Source organism: Spea bombifrons, chromosome 13, assembly GCF_027358695.1.
Source record: "Spea bombifrons isolate aSpeBom1 chromosome 13, aSpeBom1.2.pri, whole genome shotgun sequence".
In the NCBI taxonomy this organism is placed as follows: domain Eukaryota; kingdom Metazoa; phylum Chordata; class Amphibia; order Anura; family Pelobatidae; genus Spea; species Spea bombifrons.
In genome coordinates, this window is record NC_071099.1 from 9,496,747 (window position 1) to 9,522,394 (window position 25,648).

Consider the following 25,648-nt stretch of genomic DNA (forward strand, 5'->3'; position numbering starts at 1 on the left):
GACTATAACTAAGGAAGAGAATGTTTCCAGTCCAATTAAACATATTCCGCCATGAAGCGCAACCAGGGAGAATAAGATGTCTCTATAAATAAAAAGTGAAAATCAACACATTTGAGGAGTTGGGTCGGTATGTAAAGAAAAATTAGTTAACTTCCCATCTGGGATCTTATCTTTTTTTTGAGAATTAAGTCGGGTCAACTCCAGGATTAGTGAATGGTGGGGCTTTGTGTGGATTCTATGCCTGGGGCCCCTTAAGATGTAAATCCAGCCCCACTAATTAACACTTAATTGACCTTCATCCTAAACGCTCGCAGTGGCCGGGATGGTGCCATTAACCTGCTCTGTAAACGCTCTCCTCCATCTGCATAGAATAAACCTGAGATTAAGGTCTCTACACATGAATAACATTTTTCACGCTCCAGCTTTTTCCCTGAGAATGCCGATTATTAAAACAACAACAACTGCGTTTCATTTTATTATTTAATCGGATTTCATGGATTGTCGAACAACGAGCAGCACCTGATATGTGAAGGTTTTCCGGCAGCTGACGTGTACCGTGCGGAGAGATGTGCGATTTACCCAAATTATGGCGGGTATGGAAACTCTGGTGTGATGTTTGGTCTACAATAAGACTAAAGAGTAAACATGTTTGATATCTACAGCGTACAAGCATTTGCTACAGAATGCATGAATCAAAAGCACCATCTATACGAGTGGACAGCAGCGCAACCAAGAGATACAGTGTTGCAACGTGTAATAAGCTATGAGCAATTCTGAACGTGCCGCACAGCCACGGATAAAGCTCCTGGTGAGTTTTTGGGAACAGTCCAGGTTGGAGAGTCCCTCTTATCAGGTTCTGTGTTTGCTGTACATGTGTCAGGTCGGCTCCTGCATTCAGATAACAATTAGCACGATAAGGATCTCCCTTGAGAAAGAGACGTTCAAGAAAAGGCAAACAGCCTCTGGGCCCCACATCCCTCCTGCCCTCCTCATATCAGCGCTGCAGCCTTCTGTTAGAAATAACCCAGCATACCAAAAGGCGCAGGTGCGGAGAGCACGCCAGCATTATCCCTACCTAATTATTAGTATTACTTATTGTTCTATATAGCGCCATCAGATTCCGCAGAGCTGTACAAAGGGAAGTCAGGACATAACAAGTAGTATATAACATAACAAGATGACGTACAGAAACAGGTGAGGAGGGTCCCGCGCAAATGATCCTCCCTGTAAAGAGAAGAGATATATAGAATTTAATACACAACCTCCAGCCTCAAAAGACGGTGAACGTGCCTCGCAGCTCCCAGCCACCAATTATTCCTTAATGGAAGGTGACTTCCGGCCGCTTATCTATTATTCCACTGATAAGGGTAGAGTATTTCTGTAAAGCTGACAGCTCAGAGACAACTTCCAGATCATGGATTATTTTATTTATTTATTTTTTGTTTGGGGGGGGGTTCTTTTTAAACCATTCTGCAGAGTAGAGACCGTCTCAGCCATGCCTTGGATCATGGAGTAACAGACTCTGCGCATGTGGAGAGAAAGAGAATTAATCCAAAATCTTATACTTATAAGGGAGAGTCTGGCCATTAACCATCTTCAGACCGGTGCTTCTGTTAACGACGGGAGGAAGCCCTGAAACAGTGGACCACAGAGCCCCACAATTCTGTCTTCTAAGGGCACCCTCCTGTTGGGTGATCAGCACCCCAGTGTGTGGCTGCTCAATAGGCTAGTGACAAGGGAGATCTCTGGTTCCCCAGTTGGCCCACTTACTTATGTGCCAAGGCGCCGAGCCAGACCTACAAGCAGCGCCCAAGGTAAAAACACCTTGGGTGACCTCCTCCTTTATCTCTAACAACCAGCGGGGCACGTCTTGGTCACCCTCCCGCGGTGGGAACCACTAACAGCTTCAAAAGGTTGAGCCCAAGTTTCGGTGCGCCTCCACAACGTTAAGTTCTGTCCTGTAAACTGCTCCATGTTATGGTTAAGGTGCCCGCCGGTGGATTGGCATTCTGGGTTACATGACGTCTTCCTCTAACATCCTGAACTCGAAACCAGCCGTCTTTGGCATTCCAACGATTTGCATATCTGGCCGATCGCTGATCCGTGGACCGGATCCAACTGGCTGATGGTATCACAGTCCATATGCTCCAGATCCCGGTCTGTTTAACACCAAGTTGCCGCCATGAAGGGAAGTCATTTAGTTTCCAAAATCAGTTTGCAGGAGGAGGGAAAATGGTTTTATATTATCGAGTCCATAAATAAAAATACTGCCAGAGATTGTTTCCACGCATGGGCTGCAAACCATCTGCCAGGATTTAAAGAATCTTTTAAACGAGATTTTTACTTGCTGAATCAGGCAAAATGTAATGGAAATCTGACAGCCAAAATCCCTTATTCCAATCCTTCATACTTTAAAGCGTCCGCCTGGTGCGGCTCTCCCTGTCCTGAATCCTGGCTCAGGGGCAGGTGAGTAAACTCAGGCAAGCTCAGCCTCTAATGGTTTTCTTGCTGAGGGTCATGGTAGTTGTTAAAGGCAGCTGCCCTTTACCCTCAGGAATGCTGACCTCCTGGATGTGATGTTGGTATTTCAAGGGGTCACTGAGCCCATTAAAGTGATTAGGAACAGATTGAGTTCAAAGGTCAACGTGAATCCAATTACCCAACATCCCTTTAATACGTCAAATCATCCTCGACTTTCTCTTTTGTACCCCGTTAATCAGAAGCATTTGTTAAAATTGGGGGAATCCACCTGCTGCTAAAACTCTAAATGCTGAGATTTTGGAAAATCAGGAACAACAAATCAAATGAGAACATCTGTCTAGAAACCCAGGGGTCGGTAGCCAGACACCGATAACATCATATTACTCATATAAAGCATATTCCATAGAGCTGGTTAATGGGGTAGAAAGTGACAGAAAAGAGACACTCAATGAACGAACGAAGTGTCTTGCGCCAAGAGATACACCGGCCCTGTGACTTCAACGCCCGGAGATACATCTGCCCCATTATTCCAACACCAGTGGACACACATGCCCCATGACTCCACCACCAGGAGATGCAGCGGCCCTATGATTCCACCACTGGGGGGTAGTCTCCCTCCTGCCAAACCGGGAGGCAGTTTGCCCGCTTGTGTGATCAGGCCACCGGTATCTGGCTGCTCAATGGCCGGTTACAGAGGAGATCTTTGATCAGAGACTGCATTAGAATGCCTTGTGTACCTGTAAGACATGTGGCGCCGGCATACGAGACGAGGAGAGCCTGCGGCACTGTGCTAGGTCGGGTCTAAGGCAGCGGGGAAGGTAAATGCGTTGTTGGATACACCTGCCCCATAACTCCTTCAGCGAAAGATACGCTTGCCCCACGATGCAACTGCTGGGAGATACAAATCTTCCCATGAATCCACATCCAGGAGGTCTTCCTTCCCTGAAACGCCACCCCCTACCCCCTGGCTCCTCTGGTGTCACTCCGCGCACATCCATAGGTTTCATTATATAGTAAATATGTTCCAGAATTACCCGTGGTGCACTCTTTCAAGGTGGTGAAGAGGTTAATAAAATGAATGCTGAAATCCTCAGCCCATTGTGTGCTGTTTTATTGGACGTGAAAGAGTGTAAGGTGAATCCGGAAGTTTTTTGTGACAATGCTACAGATTCCATAGGCCGCCATTGTCCGCTGTTGGCCTCCGTTGAAATGTCAAATGAGCGCAGACAATTGGAACAAACATCCTTTTGTTCCGACTAAACTGTTCCTAATGATCTTCTCTGTAAACAGTTGCACCGGCTAAGTCCTAACAAGCCTTCCATTCAGACAGATCAGCAGGAAGGGAGGAGAGACGGAAGGGAGAGGGAAGGCTGTGAGGAGTGGTGGAGTGGAAGGTGGAGGTCGCCATTGGGTTGTTTAAAGCAGCAATTGTCAAACCTCCTGGTCTCCGGCAGCGTCTCCATGGATTGCCATGTTTTTGAGTTGGAAAACCATTGAGAACTAAATAAACCGCTGGGGGTTCATTTTATTTATTTAATATCTTGGTTTTGCATCAACTTTTTGCCCCATCGACCCCAGCGTTATATCCTCTGCCCCTCGCCATTTCCGTTGTATCCGTTTCTGGTCGATTATATATCATAACATTGGCCCTTGGGGCAGAACTCTGATTACTTTTCTGCAGTTTTATTGCTAAATCTACAAAAATATGGGAATTTTAAGGGGGTGTTTTAATAGGTAAATACCCCCCCCACACACACACTAGGGACCCAGTCCTGGGAAAATCTTCTTGTTAAATCATTCCAGGCACGTTTGTAAAGACACATCCCAGTTACAGCGGCCCAGTGACCCGCGACGTTTCCACCATCACCAGCATCTAACTGACCCTCTGCCGTAAATCCAAGGCGCTGATCCGCTGGGGGGGGGGTGTCTTTTCTTTGTGTTTCTAGGAGTTTTAGGCAATGACTTTCTTTCCTCCCGAATTGGTCCTTCTGTTAATTAATAACAGGGTAATTTTACTGAGCTGCCGTGATATACTGAGATATATGTGACTGTAACATAATTCTCACAAAGCGTTCTATTTCATGGTCGTGTTTAGGACATCTCCCGGTAGGGATTCGGTAAGGGTTCATTATATCCCGTTTGCCGGTTGTTATGTTTACAGCGTCACTGGTTAGCAGCGCCGGGTATTACTTGTAAGGCTGCATTTAAATGTAATTACGCAAGATGTTGATGAAAGGTTAATTAGATTGGCTAACTTGGGCTGTTTATCATCATGTAGCCAGGCGCTTTTGTGTCACTTTTTGTGCTGTGAGTGTGCGCTCACCCTCAGAGCTGCTCGCCGCGGTCTCCGGAAACCGTTTTAACCTTTATCACTTTGAAAGAACTGAGTGGATCTGGTTAACTGCTTGGGGTTTAGTGCTAAGATCTTAATGGAGTTGTGCCACATTTTATAAACACGTTTGGAGCTCTCCCCAGGAGACGCGTCGCCCGGAGCACTTCACGTGCAAATCGGATTTTACTAGGTGAATTAGAGAGACCTCAGGAGGCTCAGACTCACAGTAACGTGCGCGAGAGGGGTTGGCGGGCTTTATTCCACAGGAATTGTCTGTATGAATGTCCTTTCATTGCACGCACTCTCTAAATGAGGTGAGCGAGGATGCCTGGTGAAAAACAGCTGCCCGGGTGCAGGCTCGTGTCTCGGAACCCAATGTGTGGATCAAACTGCCTGCCGTGTGCTGGCGAAGGGTCCGCTCCCCACAGTGATTCCCAATAAATAATGGGGTCCTTTAAAATCCTTGGCCAGTCCCCTGGAGGCAGGCGGCCCCTGCAGTGCATTCGTTCTCCAGTAATGGAGACGTTAATTTCAGCCGTTTTGGGTTCGGGGGAGAAAGGCTTTTAATCATGTTTGTAACGCAGCCAAGCACTTGACTTCTCAGTTAAAAGAAGAAGAAAAAAGAAACAGATGAGAACGTTTATTTTCAACTCGTTTTACCTCCTTTATTACCAACCAAACACAAACCATCTGTGTGTCCCCGGAGCTAAGAGCCAATCCGAGAGCCCCCCGCAACGCCGGAGAATGGAGTCCCAATGAGTTATTCACTAAAGCGAACCCAGCAGCGACTTGCAGACTCGGCAGATATCATGGGGCTCGGCCCGCGTTGAATTGCTCGAGGTTTAGTGGACAGGCCCTATAATTAAAGATGAAGATTTTAACTTTATCCAAAAAGCAGCAGTTTTAAAAAATACAGTAAAATGGAGATTTTGAATTGTTTTGCTGTCGGCAGCCGTTTCTAATTCCTGATAAACACGGTTTGGTCCATGCAGATTCCTTTGATCTCTCGGGATATCATTAGGAAACATAGTTGGTTATAAGAAGAAAAAAAAGATTTTATTTACAGGGAAGTTTAATGAAATTGCGTATATTTAAAGCTGTTTCTGGGAAAACAACAAAACAGTGAAATGGATACAGCCGCGGAGGAAGCCTCGCTAGACGTCTCGACCTGAATGTACAATTCATCATTTCTGCGTTTCAGATGGGAAAAAATTACCAGTAAATGTACAGAAAACCAAAAGGCCAATTACCAATTAAAGGGCCGGAAGCGGCAGCCGCTCGGGAAATGTCAGAGCGCTGAGGAATCGGCTCAGAGGGAGCGCCAGCTGGATGAACCGCAGAGACCCCGGACCCCTCATCCCTTCTTACTCTACACCCCACGCGCCGTCCGCAGGAGCGCAAAAGCCAGCCGGGCATAAGCTGTGAAAGGGTTATATGGGGGTGGCAGAGGGGTATTTTACAATCTACTCACTTCTTCTTTCCTGTAGGTCTCCATTTTAGGCGATCATGTGATATTTAGGCCCCACCCTATCTCCCGGACTTCATGGCGTACAATGCTTTACGGGCAAGAGTCACAGCACTACGGAATATGACAGCACTATATACATCGATAAGGCATAGGCAAAAAGAATTTCTTCTGTCCCCCCAGCAGGGCAGGTTTTAGGGTCACGAAGCGGATCCCTAGCGTCTGTCTGTTAGACCGAGTGGATTAAGACCCTCCACCTCTTCTTCATTTAAAGCAGGTATTGATAAAGAGGAAAGTCTTCTCCAGCTTCTCGTGTGAACATTTCTGTGAATTAAACCCAAGCAAAGCGGTAACGCTAACGGAATTTAACCGCATCCATCTGAGAGATTAGAGGATCATCAGTCAATAAAGTGAAATCTCTTTTTCCTCCCCATTAGTGATACGTCCGGCTGCATTACCAGGCTGCGTGGAGGTGAACTCCGGACAGATGTTTCACTCACTCGGCGGTGACTAGCGCCTGCTGGTAAAATTCTTTTTGGCAGAGAAAGCCAAATACCTTTTAAGCGGAAACGTGCAGATTTACGGCCCGGGCTCCTTTCTGCATACCTCTAATATTATTTCATAAAAACATCAATCTCCACGTGTAAGGAGGTGTGAATCCGGAGACCGGCGAGCAGATACCCTGCACGCGGGCAGATATGTAAATACCAGCCTGTCCTAGTGGCCCCTGCTGCCCTTCTTACACAGAAAGGCGCTGGCAGGAATAATGTATTATTATCCCAACCGGTGCGGACCGTCCGTATGCCGGCTTCTCATGTCTCCATTTCACACAATTACCCAGAAATGTATCACTTATTCATATCAAATGAAGAAAACTCGAGACGGCGACGACGCGCAGGACGTTCCGGGTGAATTGAACATTTATGTCTTAGGACTGGAGAGTCGGGTGTCTTCGCTGATATTAAAGCGGAATACAAGTATGCAGACAGCGCCCCCTGGGGAGACCGTAACGGCTGCACCAAGAGAGCTGTAATAACCAGAGATCACCCAGATGAAATGAATTCCAGCACCAGTCAGCATCACACCTTGGAACCCTGCTATGTGTACCCAATAAGTACAACTACCTTCAACTGAGTACAGCAGGAATGAACAGTTCATTGTTGTAAAACATATACTCATTTATCCACAGAACTGCATTAACAGATAAACAGATACATGCATACAACCCAACCTTTAATTCCCCAGCAGCAATCCTATTGATGGGATTAATTACACAATGGAGTTCCTACCTGCACTATCTTTGTTTGACAGCCAGGCTGGAGCCATCTCTGAGTACCTTGCATTCTGTCACATATCTCCCCTTTAAAAAGAAGACTGAACTGGGGCCAGAACCCGGCTGAAGGTGGGCCAGTCCTGGCAAATCATCCGTGCCGGACTGCATGACTCGTTTGGTTGGCTTTGTAGGTACAGTCACAGGGCATAAAGTGTTATGTCATCAGAAGGTGCCATGTGACTGAGGAGCAGAGAACATCTGGTTAGAAGGAGAACGATCGGCCCGCTGATCCCATGCACCGGGTGTTCTGCTCTCCTGTGAACCCAAGTCCTTTAGGTTTTTTTGTTTTATTAAACATTTGTTATTGTTTGTTTTCTGTTGTCTCCTCCAGACATGGCGTTTACTCTGAGCCCTGACTTTTATCGCTGTATAGAGCGACACCGGGCGTCTATGCTGCGGAGTATGGAAGTCAGTGAAGAGCAGGGCCCCAAAGCTTCAGAACAGGCTCAGGAGCCGGTGACCAGACGAGATGCGTGAGTGAGACTCCACTGACATTTTTTTGGTGTTTGCTGGTGTTTTACTAATTTGTTCGAACCAGGAGACGACCCGAAAAACCTGGACTTGTACTGCCCTCATTGGGGTAACTGAGCCTGACTGTTCCACTCATGGTAGGAAGTACCCCCGGCAGTGATGTGCAGCTGATAGCACCTCCCAAGCAGGCCACCTATTCTGGGTCTGGTTAGCCTCCTTACACTCAGTATTTCAGCCCTCAGGTCCTCGCCGCGATCGAGATGGTTATTCTGAAGGTGTTGGAGAGTCTGAGCCAGAACCAGTCGCCCGTCATCATCCTGGAGAACAGGTCCAGCTGGGAAAACGTAGCGTGAGTATCCCCTGAGTAACCAGATGTGACCACCGGGAGCAGCCCCTGGAAACAGCTTCACCCAAGAGTTGGCTGGAGTTACCCCTTCAGTGCCAAAACACTTTAAGTAAAATAACTCCCATTTTTAGTCTCACTTTTCCTTGTTTGTGCTTATTTTTTGCCCAAGCTTTATGTGAATACGGACTCCGGGGCATATTCTTCCTGTGATTTACATTGATAAACCCCTTGGCTTTATTGTCCCACTAACTGGAGATAAGCCATGGCCTCCTGCCATCTCGGTCCCTGTGGGAATAACGGGCAGTTTCCATTACCAGGTTCAGCGATTCCGTCGGATTACAGATGGTGAAAGACTGCGCCACCCGAAAGGTGAAGAGTGATTGTCCCAGATCGGCACAGAGATTCGGTGAGGACGGGTATAAGCCATTGTAAAGACTGATTGAAGACAGGATGGAGGCACTGAAACTGTGGCTATACAGGCCTGACTTTGGGTTAGGGCAAGTGGGGCAATAGTAGTAGACCAATAATGGAGCATTGGTCCTCCGATGGCTCCAGGTCAGGAGTATCTCTTGCCGATGAGGCCTGTGAGTGTGTAGTTCAGCTGCTGGAGACATTTTGTCCGCCCCAGGATGAGATGTTTAAATTGCTGTGATTTATTCCTGACAGCGCTCATACTGAAGCTCCTTTCTGTGATCTACAGACTAGTGCAGAGCGACTCGTACGCGACCAAGAGGTGAGTCACAACGAGTGGGGTCCCCTACCAGAGAGCATGGTCTCCGCGGTATGTGGGATTTATAATATGACTGCCTGTAGAAAGCGAGTGGGACCCCCGACACACCGCTGCTGGGGCCCCTGTACAGATAGCTCTCTAGAGAAAATACTTTGATGTAAAGCACCCTGCAGGCCCCGTATTTTGGTCCAATCTAAATAATAAACATGCTTATTTTCTGTGAGTCCGGCGGTAGGTTGGGCCCCTGAGCGGCATTTTCTTCTCCCATATGGAAGAAATGAGAGGAATCGATGCGGCTCTCGCGCTACCCAGGATCATGCGATATGACGTCAGGCGGAGTCACCTGGTGATGGTGGTCCTCATTCTGTATGGTTTATTCCGCTGTCACCAGGGATATTTATTACACTGACGTGCAGCTGTATGGCAGCCAGAGGGTGGTCGACAGCATTATCAGTGACATCTCGTGTATGCTGAGGGTCCCCCGATGGAGCCTGCACATCGTAAGTCGGGTGATAGCCTCATCATGAACCCATAGGCATTATCTGTGTGTACAGGGCTGTATTCACTAACCCAAGAGCAAGGAATACAACCCTAATAAATATCGTCAGCTAAACCTCATCTGCTCTGTCTTGCTCAGCTCTCCACGTCCAAGGGATGTCTCGCAGGTGACTTGTTGTTTACCGAGGAAGACGGGACCCGAGTGGACTGCAGTGGAAGCTCAACGGTGAGCGACCGAGCAACTATAATTCTCCATACAGTTTAGGATAACATCTCAGTGCCACTGGTAGGGCTGAGCAGCGACCAATGGTGGTCAGGAACATTTGGGAACAAATTCCCCTGAGCCGCTCTCATGTTGTCATTTGTCTTCCTGTCTGGGGCAATTGGCAGAGGTGACTGTGGCAGGATTCCCACCTTAACTGGATCCTTCATGTGCCCCGGTCTTATGTTTCTAGACATGAAGCTCATTAAACACAAATGCTTGTATTTTTCAGGGAGTCCTTGTGCCGGCCAACATTGAAGGAATCACCGGTATCCTTTACGGCCTTCATCTCCACTGAAAGTAAAATTAAGTTATTTCTGCCGATCCTTCCATTGAATGTGATATTTCCGCCCCAATCCGTGTCCTTTAAACACGTTCCTTAATGCAGAAGACATGAGCTCTCGGGCCAAATTCATCCTCATTATCGAGAAGGACGCCACGTTCCAGAGGCTTCTGGATGACGGCTTTTGCTGCACGTTTGGACCCTGCATCCTCATCACGGTAAGGAATGTGTTCCTGGGCTCCTTGGACCTTGTGTGACACCCCGTGCCCTATCCACGCTGCACCCCACACCCAATCCACGTGTGGCTTGTGTCCTGTTTCTCTGCAGGGGAAAGGCATTCCTGACCTGAGCACCAGGCTGCTGACCCGGAAGCTGTGGGATCGCCTCCATGTCCCCATTTTCTCGCTGGTTGACGCAGATCCGCACGGTTCGTGGGTAGCGAGCGGATGGGGGTTTAAGGTTGCTGGTATCTGGATGGAGACCTGTGGTTATGGCCTACTGAGGGCCTTCGTTACCAGCTGTTCATGCGCAGAGGACACTGCGTTCCGGCGCATGACTAAACAAACACTTTTCCCGCGGGTGGAACGGGAACGCGGCCTCCATTTTTTGTTATAAGAAATAATCACTTTTCTGTGTTTTGTTCCAGGTATTGAAATAATGTGTATCTACAAGTACGGCTCTCTGGTGAGCAGCAGGTTTTGGTTGAAAAACGCAGGGAATGGGGGCCGACAGCCATAACCCGTAGGCGGTTGGTTGCGGGGAGACTGGCAGGTTTAGTGAATATGATCCTGAACCTCGCGCTCGATGTCCACATCTGACATGAGAAGCGAGGTTTCAGGCGACATAAATGTCCAGCAGTGAACCGGATCTATAACTCCGGCGGCCATCGTTGGGGCAGCTGTGATTGTGTTACGACATCCAGCCATAGGCGCTCCTCTCTAGAAGGTTTACTGAAGTCCTAGCTCCAGAATTACCCGACCACGTGGAGGGGCAGATTAACCCCCGGACCCTCGACTGGAGCCGATAGACTTGTATCGATCCAGTTTTCCGGTGCATGATCCACGTTTGTTTGTTTCTCAGTCGATGTCATTCGAGGCTCCAACGCTGACAGCTCCTGCAGTCTCGTGGCTCGGTCTCCTCCCGTCCGACATCGAGAGGTCAGTCCCCCGAGTGGGGATTTATTTGTCTAATTCCAGCAGTTTAGTGTAATCCTTGTATGCACCCCTGGGTGAAAAGCAGACAACAGATGCAGAAGTAGGTTAAGAAACCCAAGAACCAGAATGTCAGCATCTGTAACAGAACCATGTGGAGGGGTTCAGTCTCCAGCTCCTCCATCACTGATGCCAAGGGGACCCTTACTGATACTTCATACCCTTCACACTAGGGGGCGCTTTTACCAATGGGTTACCAGTTATTTCAGTGTACATGCAGGGAATTAATGCCCCCAGCAGTGTATTTGGGGAACTTTCATGTGTTTAGCAGCGAGGCTGGCAGGGGAGTGGGGGCTCCACTGTCCATGCAAATGAACTGCCTCCATTACAGGTTACACGTCCCCCCCGAAGGGCTGCTTCCATTAACCCCTCTGGACCAAAGGAAACTGTCCAGCCTCCAGCGCAGAGAGTATGTGTCCCACCAGCCGCTATGGAAGAGGGAGGTGAGCGTCAGGCACTGGAGGGTAGCAAAGGGTGGGCACATAACTGGCATCCATCCCGGTCTCCCACAAATCCTCCGCCAGAGGTTATTTAGGGGCATTCCTGACGAGTTATAGTATTTTACACACTAAAGGGTTAAAGGAGGATAGACGTTAATATCAGATGAACGCTTAACATTATTATTCATTATGTTGCGTTTTACAGATTGAAATAATGGCTGCAAGTAATACGAAGGCTGAGCTCCAAGCGTTGTCCACCCTGGCCCCCGACTACCTCTCCAGGGTTTACCTGCCCAATAAGCTGCAGTACGGTGGCTGGATCTGAGACTCAGAAAGAAGCCCCCCTCGGTGGGCAAATTCTTGTATAGACTGTATAGTGTGCCTTGTTCCTGTCGGGTTAACCCTTTGTTTTATAGGGTTAGTTTCTCGCTCATTCAGTTTCTGAATTCCTGGTTATTGCAATAAAATGACATACCTGACCCCAGCGTCCTGCCCTCCGTGTTTGGCTGTCCCGTGCCTCACAGATTTACCCCAGCTGGATGGATGCGTGGACTGCGTTAAAATGCCCTAATCATACATAGATACAGTACAGAGCACAGTGACTTCTATGGAGCATGTCAGTTCTTTGGACCAGCCAGTGAATGTCAGCTCTTTAGCCCAGGCGCAGGGCTGGCTGTGGTTCCTGGAGACTCCGCGAGGGGTCGCTGTGTGAATCCTCTGATACCAGCGATCGCAAACTAGAGAGAGGCGAGCAGAGCGGCCCCTCCTCACACCGGAAGTCGGCAGCGCGCGACTGCAGAGAGAGAGAGTGAGCGGGGCCGGGAGACCGGGTACAGGAGGGGGTGTAATGCGCGTGGGAAGCAGTTGCACGGGAAATGTTACGTGTGTGGGTCCCAGCGTACATGATGAGGGGGGGGGATAATGCGAGTGGTAGGCGGTAACGCTGGGGGGTGGATAACACGGGTGGGAGGTGGATAACACGGGTGGGAGGCGGTAACGTTGGTGGTGGATAGCGGCGGCGGGGGGGGAGGTAATGCGGGTGCGAGGCGGTGACGCGGGGGAGGCGGGGATAATTACTGACACTCTCTCTTCTTTCAAGGACCACATCGAGCATGTTTGGAACTACCGGTGGGTTTGGAGCGACTGGGACCGGCATGTTTGGCGGCAGCACCACAGACAACCACAACCCCATGAAGGTACCGCGTTCCTCCGGCGGCTCCAGTCACGGCTCGGCTTCCACCTGTTTCTAAACACTGCCCCTCTATTTCACGCAGGACATCGAAGTCACCTCGCCGCCGGACGACAGCATTAGCTGCCTGGCGTTCAGCCCCCCGACGCTGCCCGGAAACTTCCTGATTGCCGGCTCGTGGGCCAATGATGTGAGTGACCGGAAGCTTCACGCGGGGGCTGCCGTCCCCACGCATTATCCTCAGTCAGCAATTTGTAGTCTTAGTCCTCCCGTGGCTGTGCTCAGACAGGATACCTTTGATGCCGTCACCGGGCGCCTGCGTTTACTACCTGTCAGGGTGTCGTCCCCACTCTGCGGCCCCCGGATTGCCATGTATTGTGACGGGTATGATAAAGTGGGCTTTGTCTCCCTGCGTTCCTCGCTGCCCCTCTGTACCCATCATGACATTTTTGCCCCACTTGCCCGGTGCACCCAGTGCGGGAATCATTGAATTACCTCCAGTTGGCCCCCGGGGTTTTCCAGAGCGAGCTGCGCATGCGCTGCGGACTGCATTATGCTGTTGAATTGGCAGGAAGGATTTGGGCGATGCACCCACTTCCTGTCGGCGGCTCCGGTAACGTTGGTTTTTTTGCTCTCTGTAGGTCCGTTGCTGGGAGGTTCAGGATAACGGGCAGACAATCCCCAAAGCCCAGCAGATGCACACGGGCCCCGTGCTGGACGTTTGCTGGAGTGATGTACATGCTTAATGTCACGATTTGCTGATTGGTTCAGCGTGGGGGCGTGTCTGGCATGTGTGCCCGCCCCTGCACGGTTGGTATCCAGCTGGTTCAAATCTTTTTCTGTTTTAAGGATGGAAGCAAAGTGTTTACGGTTTCATGCGATAAAACGGCCAAAATGTGGGACCTGAACAGTAACCAGTCGGTGCAAGTCGCGCAGGTAAAGGCGCCGGAATAACCCGCCCGCTGGGAGCGTTTTCTGGTGAATCTCCGTTGCGTTTAGTTGATGAGCCGCCGGCTGCGGTTGTGTTAATAATGTCTCTGTTGGCAGCACGACGCGCCCATAAAGACCGTCCACTGGATCAAGGCACCCAATTACACCTGCGTCATGACCGGCAGCTGGGATAAAACGCTGAAGGTAAACTTCCGGTCCCGTCGGTTTCTGTCCCTTTGTGTTTCTCAAGAGGAGACCTTTGTGGTTGTGACAGACGTTATGTTGGTCATGGATGTCGCAGCAGGAGCCGGAGGTTACAAAAAGCCCCAATGCTAGGGCACACAAAGGGTTAATGGCTTTACTCGCCCTTTTTTGTTGGGGGGGTCTTTATTCCCGGTGGGGTAAGGGTGAAATATCTTGTCTCCCCCAAATGCCCCTCCTAGTGAGCCCCCTGTCACCACTGAGTGTAGGGAGTGCAGATCTCCATTGGGAGAGTACAGAATCCTAATTATATCTTTTAAATGTCTTCATTTGCATATGGGGCTGCGATGGGGTGTAAGTAAGTCGCACCCTCCCCTCTTTGCGTCCGCACAGCGTATCGGCTGATATATCGGTGTGTTTGTGCGGCAGACTCCTTTCCTGGCCGGAGTCGCCCCCCCTGGGTGTGAATGTGGAGCTTTGCGTGTTAATGGACCCGGTTTGTTTTCCCCGTAGTTCTGGGACACTCGTTCTCCTACCCCGCTGATGACCCTGCAGCTCCCTGAGCGATGTTACTGCGCAGACGTGGTGAGTAAATGGAGCTGCTGTATGTCTGGCCCACGGGTTCTTACCGCAGTCCGCATTCTTTGGCTCTTTGTTATCAGGCACATGTCATTAACCTGCCCCTTTTTCTCAGGTGTACCCAATGGCTGTTGTAGCCACTGCAGAGAGAGGGTTAATCGTTTACCAGTTGGAGAACCAGCCGTCGGAGTTCAGGAGGATAGATTCACCCCTTAAACATCAGGTAATACCCCCCTCAACATCAGGTAATACCCCTTGTAGTGCAGCAAGCAGTGTCTGTTGGATTGTTCCTTGTGGGCAGCTGACTGACATGGTGGTTGGCTGCGAATCATTGGAGTTTATCTCAGCATCATGTGATTTACAGCAGCCAGTGCGGGGGCTTCACCTCCTGAGGTTTACTTTCAGGTGGGGTTTGTCTTGTTAACGAGGGTCTTTTTTTTTTTCCCCAGCACCGGTGCGTCGCCATATTCAAAGACAAACAGAACAAGCCGACCGGGTTTGCCTTGGGCAGCATTGAAGGAAGGGTTGCCATCCACTACATCAACCCCCCGAACCCGTGAGTATTAAGCGGGCAACCCGGGCACCAGCAGGACGAGCTGGGAACTTATTACAAGCTTGTGTGTTTTTTTTTCTAGAGCCAAAGACAACTTCACGTTTAAATGCCATCGGTCCAACGGGACGAACACCACGGCGCCCCAGGACATTTACGCCGTGAGTAGCAGTCGGGAGGCGGATTCTGAGTGCTTTTGGAGGGGGGCTTTTCGGTGTTCTCGCACAGACCGGTTTGAAGTCTCTCTGCTTTGCAGGTGAACGGCATCTCTTTCCATCCGGTGCACGGCACTCTGGCCACCGTCGGCTCTGATGGTCGTTTTAGCTTCTGGGACAAAGACGCGAGGACCAAACTGAAGACGTCGGAGCAGCTGGACCAGCCGATCTCCGCCTGCTCCTTCAATCACAACGGGAACATTTTCGCTTATTCTTCCAGCTATGACTGGTCCAAGGTGCGTTGCTCGTCTGTTAACAAACGTTAATGTAACTGCGCCAGAGTTGCCTGATGTGGAGATAAAACTATCTGTTGTGCATTTTTAGGGCCACGAGTTCTACAATCCACAAAAGAAGAACTACATCTTCCTGCGCAATGCGGCGGAAGAGCTGAAGCCGAGGAACAAGAAGTAGTAGGTATCGGTTCGTTTGTCTCTGATGGGTGAAGACGATGGGAGCTGCTTGTGGGGTCCGCGCTGTGACCATTCACACGCCTCTGCCGACATTTTACAGGTGATTGGACGTACGACCCGGGGCGAGCGGCGCCAGCCGAGCATCAACCTTACAAAACCCGGATGCCCGTAAAAACCGCATCCGATGCGCCTGTACAGACACCGGCAGCCGCGGGAGGCACAGCTCGCTCTGCATTCGCACATCACAGACTTTTGGGGGTTTTCTGTTTATTTGTTGGTTTTCCGCGGCAGATTCTGTTACTGTTGTGGATGTTGGGAATCGGCATGCGGTTGGAACATCCCGCCTTAACACTTAAACGTGTCTAAAATGAAAACAAATTAATTTGTTGGTTTTTATTTTATAAATGAATAAATGACTTTTTTATTATTTATTGTGTTTGGATTTTCAGAGTAGAACTAGAACTTTTTCTTCAATATCTACACTAAACTAACGTGGAAATGAACCAAAGCAGCCGATGGAGTCCGAGGCGCCGTAATACCCGCTTCCTGCCAGAGGGTGGCGCCAGCTGCCGGCTGGCATACAGCTTTGTAGACGCCAGGAGTCCTGCTTTACATGCAGGCTCATCGAATGGAGTTAGTTTTTAAGGTCAGCGCAGGTATCAGGCATAGAAACCCAGAACACACCAGCAGATCGGCCCCCATTTTGTCGTCTGTTTCTCCTGCTTAATCAGTCGTCAGGCTCCTCTTCGATTCAGGAGCCGTATGTCTATCCCATGAATGTTTAATACCCTCACTGTATTACCTTCTACCACTTCTGCTGGGAGGCTGCTCCACTTGCCTACCACCCTCTCAGTAAAGTAAACATCCTAACAAGTTGTATTCCCAAAAGGGGGCTCAAGTCCACACCTGAGAAATAAAAGGTCCTCATGGTCCACCGACTGAGTTAGCCGGGCTTCTTTCCACTCCTTTGACATTACGCCCTCGCTAAATCTGGGATTGGTGTCCTCTGGCAGAGAAAGAGGTAATTGCACCCCCCCATTCCTTGTTCTCTTTTTCTGTCACCTTTATCACCAAATATAGAATGAATTACTTTACTGCTTATCTGCTGCAGCCGGATTTGTCTTCTGCTGCCAAATGTCATCTGTTTGTCTTGGCCGAGTGAGACGGCGATGACTCCGACGCACAGCGAAATCCCCTCGTGGTTGATAACAAATAAGTGGCTGTCAGGCCGACGGCAAAGAAAATGTGCGATCTGATTCTTTACAATGTGAAACGCTTTACGCCAACGCGGGAAGCAGTGGGCGGCGCTAACGAGTTCCAAAGTGTTTAGATGGATGTTTAACCCTTTAGTAACTTTGAACATGACTAATTTACTTTATGCCCTGGGCACTGTGGCCCATTTACCCCTCCCCTGGGTAGCTCTGTTGCCCTTTGGAAGGGTTTTGTTGCTTGTTTCGGTCACCTGTAGTAACAATCGTTCTGCCCGTAACCTGATCCGGCGGCCTTGCTGTGTAAATATAAGTGTAATAACCATAAGGGCAGTGAAGGGTGCCGAGGAGAGCGAATTTTACTCCTGACACAAAATCTGTCCTGCAGTGAAATAGTTAAAGCCATATGTCCTGATGCACTGTTATTCAGTCCTGGGGAGGACTAATTGATCCAGTGATTTGTTGCAGGGTTATTGCTTTATGTCAGGCAGCTGGGTTTAGTGAGTTCAGCCCGTGAACCTCTTCTTTAAACACGCGTGTGCCGGGCGTGATGACGGCTCGAGTGATGAACGACCTCCAGGAGCCTTTTCTACGTTTCGTTTACAGGCATCCACCGGCAAAACTCCAAAAAAGGATCTGGAACACGAAGTGCTTGCCAGGCGTGGTCCCTGAGACGAGGAGTCCTGAGGAAGACCCCACGTGCTGCGCGTGATTAGCTCCGTGTACTGCGGGTATACGCGTGGCTGTCCGCGCCGTTTGATTGTCAGCTCCTTTGGCCAGGATTGAAACAATCAGGAAAATAGCCGCTAAGAATCTTTTGCCGCTCCCTGTGGGTGAAAAAGCCAAAAAACAGGTTTTATTCCATTATTTCCATAAAAAACGGGGTTCTGCCGGCAACGCGAGGTGTCAGGTGACTGCGTTTGGTGTCACCAGAACGCGGCTGTCGATGGGAAGCGGATTATCTTTACGGGAAAAGCTGGGGTTTTTGGTTCAGTTCCAAGCAAATTATTGTCCCGGATTTGCAGTTCATTTATTTTGTGTTTTCGGGTGCTGTACCCAAACGTGGAACGTCCCCCTGGCAGCCTCCTGGCATCACATTATTATCCCCCTGGCTTGGGGACGGAAAGAAGCCGCGACCCGCGAGTGCCGGCAGTGTGGAAGTTATGGCACCAGTCATGCAAAGCGCGGTGCAGCATCAGCTACATGATGAGTAATGGCTGAGGGTCCCTTTAACGTGGCAGAAGTTTCTAGGGAAGCCCCCACTGCCAGATGCTCTCTGCGCTTCTAGTGTGTGATCGGCTGGTTCTTGTCCCAGTCTCAGATTATATATAACACCCCAGTTGTTGCTTTTGCTCCCAATCTGTTATGGGTGATCTCTGCTTGAATGCAGGTGAGATCTATATGTATCTTTAAATAATGACATGTCAAGGTTTCCATGAAGACGGGTATTAGTGCCATTTGGCGAGTCGCTGCATAGAATCTTCCCGATGGGCTGTTAAAGGGTTAATATTTCAGGAGTCCCCGCCGCTGTTCGCAGAAGTTTCTTCCTTTTCCGCGGGTTTCTGCGGCGGGGATTTGATTTGCAAACAATGTATTTCTTAGTCAAATTGCAGCAGAGGGGACACCTCCACGCGGGGGGGGGTTGCAAGGCATGCTGGGAGTGGTAGTCCTGACGCGTGTGACACAGACGTGTATTTGTACAACTCGTGCAATTTTTATGAAATTTAGGAGCGCATTATACAGTAATAAGCAAAATGCGATATTAACCGATATTAGGGTATTAGAGGCAGAATCTGCTGCCAGGCAGGGTTACGATGTGCCCTGTTTACAGAGATGGCTCCATTGTTTGCTTTATGGGCGCCGTACAAAGAGCTGACATTGTGGTGGCCTCTGAATCGGTGTCTCTAGTACATTGCACAGCGCTACAGAATATGATGGCACTATATATCAGCAAATAATAAAAACTCCCCCGACAAGGGCCCCGGGCTCGGTGAGGCTCATGTGGCGGCGGTGCCCTGTCTGCACTAATCATAATATTAAGTAATGACTGACGCAGGGAAACTCCAACCGGTTACTTATTACGTTATATATATTATATTGTTTCCAAGATGACTGCGGAGGGTTAATGTTGTACCGCACTATGGTATGTGTTGGTTCCTCACACACATGCAGGGATAAAGCTCCTGGGTGCTCTGCACAAAAAGTGTTAAAAACTACAGCTCCCATGAAGCCACATTGTGTGGGCGGTACACGGCTGGGCGGGGTCTGTGTATAGGGGGCCGAGCTGTGGTTCAGTACAAAGCCTTGTGCCCGGTGTGTTTGGGGACAGAGCAGCTGCTCCGGTGCCCGGCTGATGCATGGATTCCTGCGCCCCCCTCGGCTGCCCCCTGGCCTGACCCTCTGCCCCCGGCGGCCCGTTCTGTAGACGCTTCCCGGGTTGGATGTTTCATGCCACCGGTGCCCCTGGAGCCATGCATACGGTGCAGAAAGACACCACCTTCACCAAGATCTTCGTAGGGGGGCTTCCCTACCACACCACGGACTCTTCGCTCAGGAAATACTTCGAGGTTTTCGGGGACATCGAGGAGGCCGTGGTCATCACCGACAGACAGACCAGCAAGTCCCGTGGCTACGGCTTTGTGAGTATCTGGGGCCGCCGCTGCATTAGCTTGCTGTGCTGAGAGTTGTTGTCAAGCAGCTGATAGGTTGTGAAGGTCGGGAGGGGGGTTCCTGAGGTCTTCTGTGCCACTAATGCCCCTTGTTGGTTGTGTATTGGGGGCTCAGATACGAAGTGCTAGAAGTGAAGCTGTCACCACGGTAACTGCACCAGTTGCTGTCATTGCGTGGGGTTGAGGAGTCCTTGGAGTTGGCGCCCGCTGGCACAGGGGGCCGGCTGCCCGGTAATTAGGTCATCGCTATTTTTAATGTTCTGGGATTTTTTATTTTTTTTTGCCAAGGTCAGGGTCCGAAGTCCCCGGCGGCTCCGGCCCCTGCAGCTTCACTTGTTGCTTGTTTTAAAATAAACTTTGTTGTTACTGAATACAGGGGAGTGTTTGTGGAGTAAACATGTTGTGATAGCATCTTGGGTGCCTTCGCCAGGACTCGGTGCGCAACGAGCAGGAAATAGTTGGCAGTTAGTGACGGTGGCATGAAAGGGGGTCTCCGGCTGGGTTTTGGCGAGGGTCTCGGATGGGAGTCTCTAGGCACCTGCTGGGTTTTGGTGAGGGGCTCGGATAGGGGGTCTCTAGGCACCGGCTGGGTTTTGGCGAGGGGCTCGGATAGGGAGTCTCTAGGCACCTGCTGGGTTTTGGCGAGGGGCTCGGATAGGGAGTCTCTAGGCACCTGCTGGGTTTTGGCGAGGGGCTCGGATAGTGGGTCTCTAGGCACCGGCTGGGTTTTGGCGAGGGCCTCGGATAGGGGGTCTCTAGGCACCGGCCTGGTTTTGGCGAGGGGCTCGGATAGGGGGTCTCTAGGCACCGGCCTGGTTTTGGCGAGGGGCTCGGATGGGGGTCTCTAGGCTCCGGCTGGGTTTTGCACAAGGCTGGTTTCGGTTTAAGTGCTGAGAGTTGGGAAATAATTGTCACGGACCTTAATGATATCAACGTGTCTTTGTGGGGGATAAAGCCCCTCTTGCATGGCTGCCGGTCACGGACCCCCAACTGTCCTTTTGTGGGCCCTTAAGATGTGCCCAGTTTTATCACTCTTTTAACCAGGATTCTGGACTACAAACCTGGCGTTGTCGGTCAAGGAGGACGTTGGATGTTGAATTCAAACTGCCTCGTTTATTAGTAATGTTTGGGGGGTCCGAGGGGTCCCTTTATCGGCTCCTCGTCCTGTTCTTGTTGGGATTGGATAACTGGCCGCAGACCTCTGTCACTAAGCAGCTGTTATTAAGGAGGATTTCTCGCTGCGATTGGTGAAATAGTCAGGAAGTGGACACATCGCTGTCATGGAAACCAGAATGCTGATTGAGGTCACGTGTTTGACCCAAAGGCTCGGGTTCTTTAATCTATTTTATGGAACTTCATTTTTTTTCCCCTACCTAAAGTTAAATGCAATAAAGTCGGACCTTCTGTGTAGCGCCACAGGGTCCGTAGCGTTGTACGTTGGGTCTGCTGCAGAGGAGACGCTGTTACTCTATTTTTGAAAATCTGCTGGTCTTTCTGATTTAGAAATTACAGATAAGGGTTAATCAGAAACATTTCTCCTCTTTTGTGGGGGGGGGCAAAAAATGCATGAAACGTAATGGGCTGACCTGCGGTGTCTGCTCCGTGAATGAATGGGGCAGAAATTGAGCCACTTTGTAGCCGTTTCCCAAATAACTCCCTCGGGGACACGCAGGGTAACGTAAGGCGCCCGTGTCGGGGTCAGACAAAACGGCACACGCATGTTCAGTGATCCGCTTCTTTCCCGTAGGTGACCATGTCAGACAGAGCAGCGGCCGAGAGAGCCTGCAAGGACCCGAACCCTATTATCGATGGTCGGAAAGCCAACGTCAACCTCGCTTACTTGGGAGCCAAGCCGAGGAACCTCCAGAGTGGTGAGTGTTGTCTTCTTCCCCGCTCCATCCTAGCTGGCGTCTCTGACCTGGTAGCGTATGCCTGACATGCATGACACGCAAACATGTGAAGCCCCTTTTAAGCGTCCACCCGCTCAATGACGCGTTAAGGGTTCCCCATTTCTCTGTATGTTTTGTGCTTTGCTGGTAACGTCACTAATCTTTGGGCCGATCGGATCAGTGGGGGGGGTGTAAGAGCCAGGAGGAGGCAGGTAGCGCAATAACTCACTGAAAGGGTTAACGTGTAGGGCATGAAGACACCCTATGTACCCTTATCTGTTAAATGTGTTCTAGAGTGGAACTGAGTGCCTGGGGTGCTGCTATTAACCCTTTCTGTGTCGCTTTACAGCAGGTTTCACCATTGGGGTCCAGCAGTTACACCCGGCCTTCCTCCAAAGACCGTACGGGTAAGCGGTTAATATTCTCCTGTTTTTTTTTACTTTTATATACTTTTTTTTTTTTTGTAAACTCCTTTTGCTTGTCTCATGTTGTAAGTTTATTTTCATTTCTTTCTGTAACTACCCTCCTGCCCCACCTCCTCCGTTCTGGTATTTAGTAGCAGGTTGTGAAGTCTTTTTGTTACTGTACCCGGAGCAGTCCTAGACGTTTACGTGTTATCTTTTTGGTCCTGTTACTACATTAACCCCCTCCGGCGGCCAGTCCGTATAACCCTCCTCGCACATTGAAACAAAGACTTTTTAATTTAAGAGCCCCCGAATGCCGCAGACTGGTGGCCGTTGGGGACGCTCAGACAGATGTTCTGCGGGCCTCTCGCTGCCGTGTGTCGCCGGCTATTGTCTGGCCCTTTCGATGGCTTCTCCCCCTCCTTTTAGCTCATGTCCTCTAATTGGACCCGGCAGCTGCTCTCAAAATCCCTGGCGAGCACAATAGGCGCTCAAACAATGCCTCTTGTTTAACCCTTCGTGGCATGTTTTGGCTGCCGTGGGGGGTGCTGGGTTGGGAAGACCGTACGGGTTTTTTAATATATAATACTGTGTGTGTTTAGAAAGAGGAAGAAGGCTCTGCTCCCAAGAGCTTGCAGTCTAACCTTCCTGTCTTAAGGGGGCGGTTACAAGGAGACGTGGCCGTGAAGTGCATATAGGGGGTCCGGTTATTTTTCAGAATTCATCTGGTTCTGACCGTAAAGCTTCACATTGAAAGTCTGTTCCCTGCAAGCAGGCATCTGTCTGTCCTGTTACTGTGTTGGTCTGTCCAGATGGGCTCTGAGTTCCTGCCCTGTTACCCCAGTAATACCACCCCTCCCTGCCCCCAGCTTTGTCACCTGGGGCAGTTTGCTGGAGTCGCCTGCCTCCGCTGTGTAAATCACAGGGGTCTCCGGCTGTCTGTCTGTCCAGCTGTTTGTCCCGCCTCCTGACAACTTCTCAGGGATCCCTTTTATCTACCCCAGATACAGATTGTAGGCAATTTCCTGTTTCGCCGGCGACATTAAACTTCCTGTCATACGGGGAGACACTTCTGTTCTTGGTCTTGACATGTTTTGGGGGAGTCCAGCTCTGTGCCCATCGGGGGGGTCTGGTTGTAAATTCTGGCGTTACCGGCTGAGATATGGATTCAAATGGGGGGGGTGATGATGCGATGACGGGGGGGGCATCATGTGACATCACAGCCCATGGGTGTGTTTTGAACTGAATATGGTTACAGGAGTCGGCCATGTTCTGGGATATTGATGTTTTTTTTCTGTTTTCCTGCAGGTTGGCGCCGCAGTACATTTACCCCCCCGCCCTCATCCAGCCAAGCGTCGTCATCCCGACGGCCCTTCCGTCTCTCCCGTCTCAGTACATCGACTACAGCGCTGCTTCCCCGGCGTACACGCACTACACCTCCGCGTCCTACGAACAGTATCCCTACGCCCCGTCCCCTGCCGCCGGCTACGTGGGCTACAGCTTCACAAACGCGGCCCAGCAACCGATGTCTGCGAGCACCACGGGGGCCGCACCGACCGCGTACATTCAGTACCAACCTCAGCAACTCCAGCCGGATCGGATGCCGTGAAACCAGATGCCGGTAACGCGGAGAAAAATATCTGTTAACGCAATAAGGGAAAAACCTGGGCGCTGCGGACTTCCATTCAAATTACGGGAAACTCGGCTATTTGACGCTATTTTCTTCTTTTAATCGCCGAGCAGAGAAAGGGATTCTGGGTAACATCGGACTCCGCCTCCGGGGAAGAGATTTCAAGTGACTGCAACATCTCTCCCGTCCGGAAAAGCTGAACAAAAACCAATCTTTTTATACATTTTTCTTCTATAAACTAATATTCAACGATGCCTTATCATAGAAATAACTATTTTTGAATATTTATTGCGACTTTTTTTTATTTTTTCCCCTGCTCACCCGACCTGCAAATTTATGGATGAAACTGTGAACGGAACGATCCATCGTGTTCAAAAACAAAAAAAAAAATTCAGTTTAAATTATTTTGTGGATTTTGTTACCCTAAGAAGTTTCTGATTTAAATATTTGCGTGTCGGAGGGCCGCCGTTGCCGCAAGGTGCCAGGGGAGGGGTTTAGGAGCGTTGCCGCGAGGCACCAGGGGGAGGGGTTTAGGAGCGTTGTCGTGAGGTGCCGGTGGGAGGGGTTTAGGGGCGGGCATTGCCCCCGTGCAGGGTCTCCGTAGTCCAAGCACTGTAATAGTTTGTTTGTTGGGTAATTTCTGAGCTCTGCGGATATACTCGATGCAGATTAACTGAATAGCACAGGGGCGGCAGGCAGGTATCTTGGCCCCTGGGGCCCTCGTTTTCTTGGTTAAGTTCAGTGACTTTGGGTTGCCGCCAGCAAGCACTTAAATTGCTAATCGCTGGTGCTGGGAGCTGTAGCTCAGCCGCGCAGGTCCGAGCGGCTCGTGTCCATCAGGCTCTGGCTCTGTAAGGTCTCCGTCGCTGTGTCTGCAAATGTCCCCCAGCGTGAAATAGTTAAATGGTAGACCGGAGTAAAGGGTTAATCTCTTCTGTCTCGCAGACGTGGCTCAGAGGGTTTCAGCCGAACCTTTTTGAAATGCGCGTGATTTGCATACAGGTGCGATCAGGGAGGAGCCGACGCGGCTATACAGCGACCGCTGCGCTCTCTGGCACGCGTGCAGATCAAATGTCTCTCCCGCCGGCCGACCTCACCGCGTTCTGCGCGCAGCGTTTGGAAATGTCTTCTCTCGCAGACGTTGCGCTGGTTTCCGTGTTTGTGGCGGCTGGGCGTCGGATTGCTTGTCCCTGGCAGCCCAGTGCTTCTTTGGGGTTATGTTGCCCGTCCCTGAACTGGGGAGAAATAAGTGGGATAGTTTTAGGTAAGGGCCGAGTCACTTTCAGGCAATGGGGCTTGGTGTGGTGCAGGAAGCTGCAGGACGTCGTCGGGGAGAAAAAACACTGTATTTATTATAATTTTAGGATTTTTAACCTTGTTCATATATAAATTGTGCTGCAGAATTACAGCTGATGTGTAAATAGGAAAAAAAAATATCTTAAAGGGCCAAGCTGATGTGTGGCCAATTAACCCCTTAAGATCAAGGCAGGTGGCATTTAAGGCCGGGGTTAATATTTCTAGCAGTTAGGAGCACAAGGGACACGTGGAAGAGAATCCACTCAGAGCCGTAAGAGATCCTTTTATCCAAAGTGTTTACAGAGAGATTAATCGATCAGATGACGGAGGTGACGCGGCCGGCTCGCCAGTCCCTGCGTTGGATGACAATGTATGCAAATTAATTGGTCAATTTACATAAAGCACTGTGCAGGGGCGGAGCCAACACACTTCTGAGTTTCCACGAGTTGATCCATGTCTTCAATTGAGATTCTGCCACCGCCTATAGAAGTAATAACGCCTCAGATTGGTCGGTAAGAGATTTTCTTGCCGGAGTTTGTATTCGTTTGGCGTGAAAAACCACCATAAGAAGCAAAATAAAACAAATTTAATGATGAATTTAGTAGCCTGTGTGCTCTTTTCCTGTT

The 25,648-nt window shown here is 50.0% G+C and overlaps 3 protein-coding genes across 5 annotated transcripts; all 3 read left to right on the forward strand.

Annotated features, from left to right (window-relative positions):
• The first annotated feature begins 7,944 nt into the window (after positions 1-7,944).
• On the forward strand, positions 7,945-12,318 carry SPO11 (SPO11 initiator of meiotic double stranded breaks). The gene is made up of 13 exons (XM_053453980.1): positions 7,945-8,067; positions 8,310-8,431; positions 8,746-8,834; positions 9,095-9,161; positions 9,550-9,658; positions 9,796-9,882; positions 10,151-10,187; positions 10,310-10,419; positions 10,529-10,628; positions 10,848-10,885; positions 11,282-11,358; positions 11,744-11,855; positions 12,058-12,318. The coding sequence occupies exons 1-13, from the start codon at positions 7,945-7,947 to the stop codon at positions 12,175-12,177; spliced, it is 1,191 nt and encodes a 396-aa protein (XP_053309955.1). The 3' UTR covers positions 12,178-12,318.
• Positions 12,319-12,912: 594 nt separating this feature from the next.
• On the forward strand, positions 12,913-16,304 carry RAE1 (ribonucleic acid export 1). Of its 2 annotated transcripts, XM_053453057.1 has the most exons (12): positions 12,913-13,048; positions 13,127-13,231; positions 13,683-13,775; positions 13,891-13,977; positions 14,089-14,175; positions 14,686-14,757; positions 14,867-14,974; positions 15,201-15,307; positions 15,387-15,462; positions 15,558-15,752; positions 15,841-15,926; positions 16,027-16,304. In XM_053453057.1, coding segments are annotated over exons 1-12 (1,101 nt in total). In that variant the 5' UTR covers positions 12,913-12,964; the 3' UTR covers positions 16,028-16,304. The 2 variants fall into 2 exon arrangements, with proteins under 2 accessions (XP_053309032.1, XP_053309031.1); XM_053453056.1 differs by lacking the exon at positions 16,027-16,304 and having other exon boundaries at positions 15,841-15,971.
• A 3,134-nt stretch (positions 16,305-19,438) lies between these two features.
• On the forward strand, positions 19,439-23,733 carry RBM38 (RNA binding motif protein 38). 2 transcript variants are annotated; one of them, XM_053453314.1, is made up of 4 exons: positions 19,439-19,773; positions 21,551-21,674; positions 22,045-22,099; positions 23,405-23,733. In XM_053453314.1, exons 1-4 carry the CDS (start codon positions 19,576-19,578, stop codon positions 23,703-23,705), a joined length of 678 nt encoding a protein of 225 aa, XP_053309289.1. In that variant the 5' UTR covers positions 19,439-19,575; the 3' UTR covers positions 23,706-23,733. The 2 variants fall into 2 exon arrangements, with proteins under 2 accessions (XP_053309289.1, XP_053309288.1); XM_053453313.1 differs by having other exon boundaries at positions 19,441-19,773; positions 22,042-22,099.
• Positions 23,734-25,648: the final 1,915 nt, after the last annotated feature.

Excerpts from the sequence above, each read along its gene's own strand:
- SPO11 (XM_053453980.1), top strand. The coding sequence starts at position 7,945 with ATGGCGTTTACTCTGAGCCCTGACTTTTATCGCTGTATAGAGCGACAC. Across the intron at positions 8,068-8,309 it reads CAGAACAGGCTCAGGAGCCG|TATTTCAGCCCTCAGGTCCT; the intron begins GTGACCAGACGA and ends CCTTACACTCAG. Across the intron at positions 8,835-9,094 it reads CAGATCGGCACAGAGATTCG|CGCTCATACTGAAGCTCCTT; the intron begins GTGAGGACGGGT and ends TATTCCTGACAG.
- RAE1 (XM_053453057.1), top strand. The coding sequence starts at position 12,965 with ATGTTTGGAACTACCGGTGGGTTTGGAGCGACTGGGACCGGCATGTTT. Across the intron at positions 13,776-13,890 it reads TGGACGTTTGCTGGAGTGAT|GATGGAAGCAAAGTGTTTAC; the intron begins GTACATGCTTAA and ends TTCTGTTTTAAG. Across the intron at positions 14,758-14,866 it reads GATGTTACTGCGCAGACGTG|GTGTACCCAATGGCTGTTGT; the intron begins GTGAGTAAATGG and ends CCTTTTTCTCAG.
- RBM38 (XM_053453313.1), top strand. The coding sequence starts at position 19,576 with ATGTTTCATGCCACCGGTGCCCCTGGAGCCATGCATACGGTGCAGAAA. Across the intron at positions 19,774-21,550 it reads AGTCCCGTGGCTACGGCTTT|GTGACCATGTCAGACAGAGC; the intron begins GTGAGTATCTGG and ends TCTTTCCCGTAG. Across the intron at positions 21,675-22,041 it reads GCCGAGGAACCTCCAGAGTG|CAGGTTTCACCATTGGGGTC; the intron begins GTGAGTGTTGTC and ends GTCGCTTTACAG.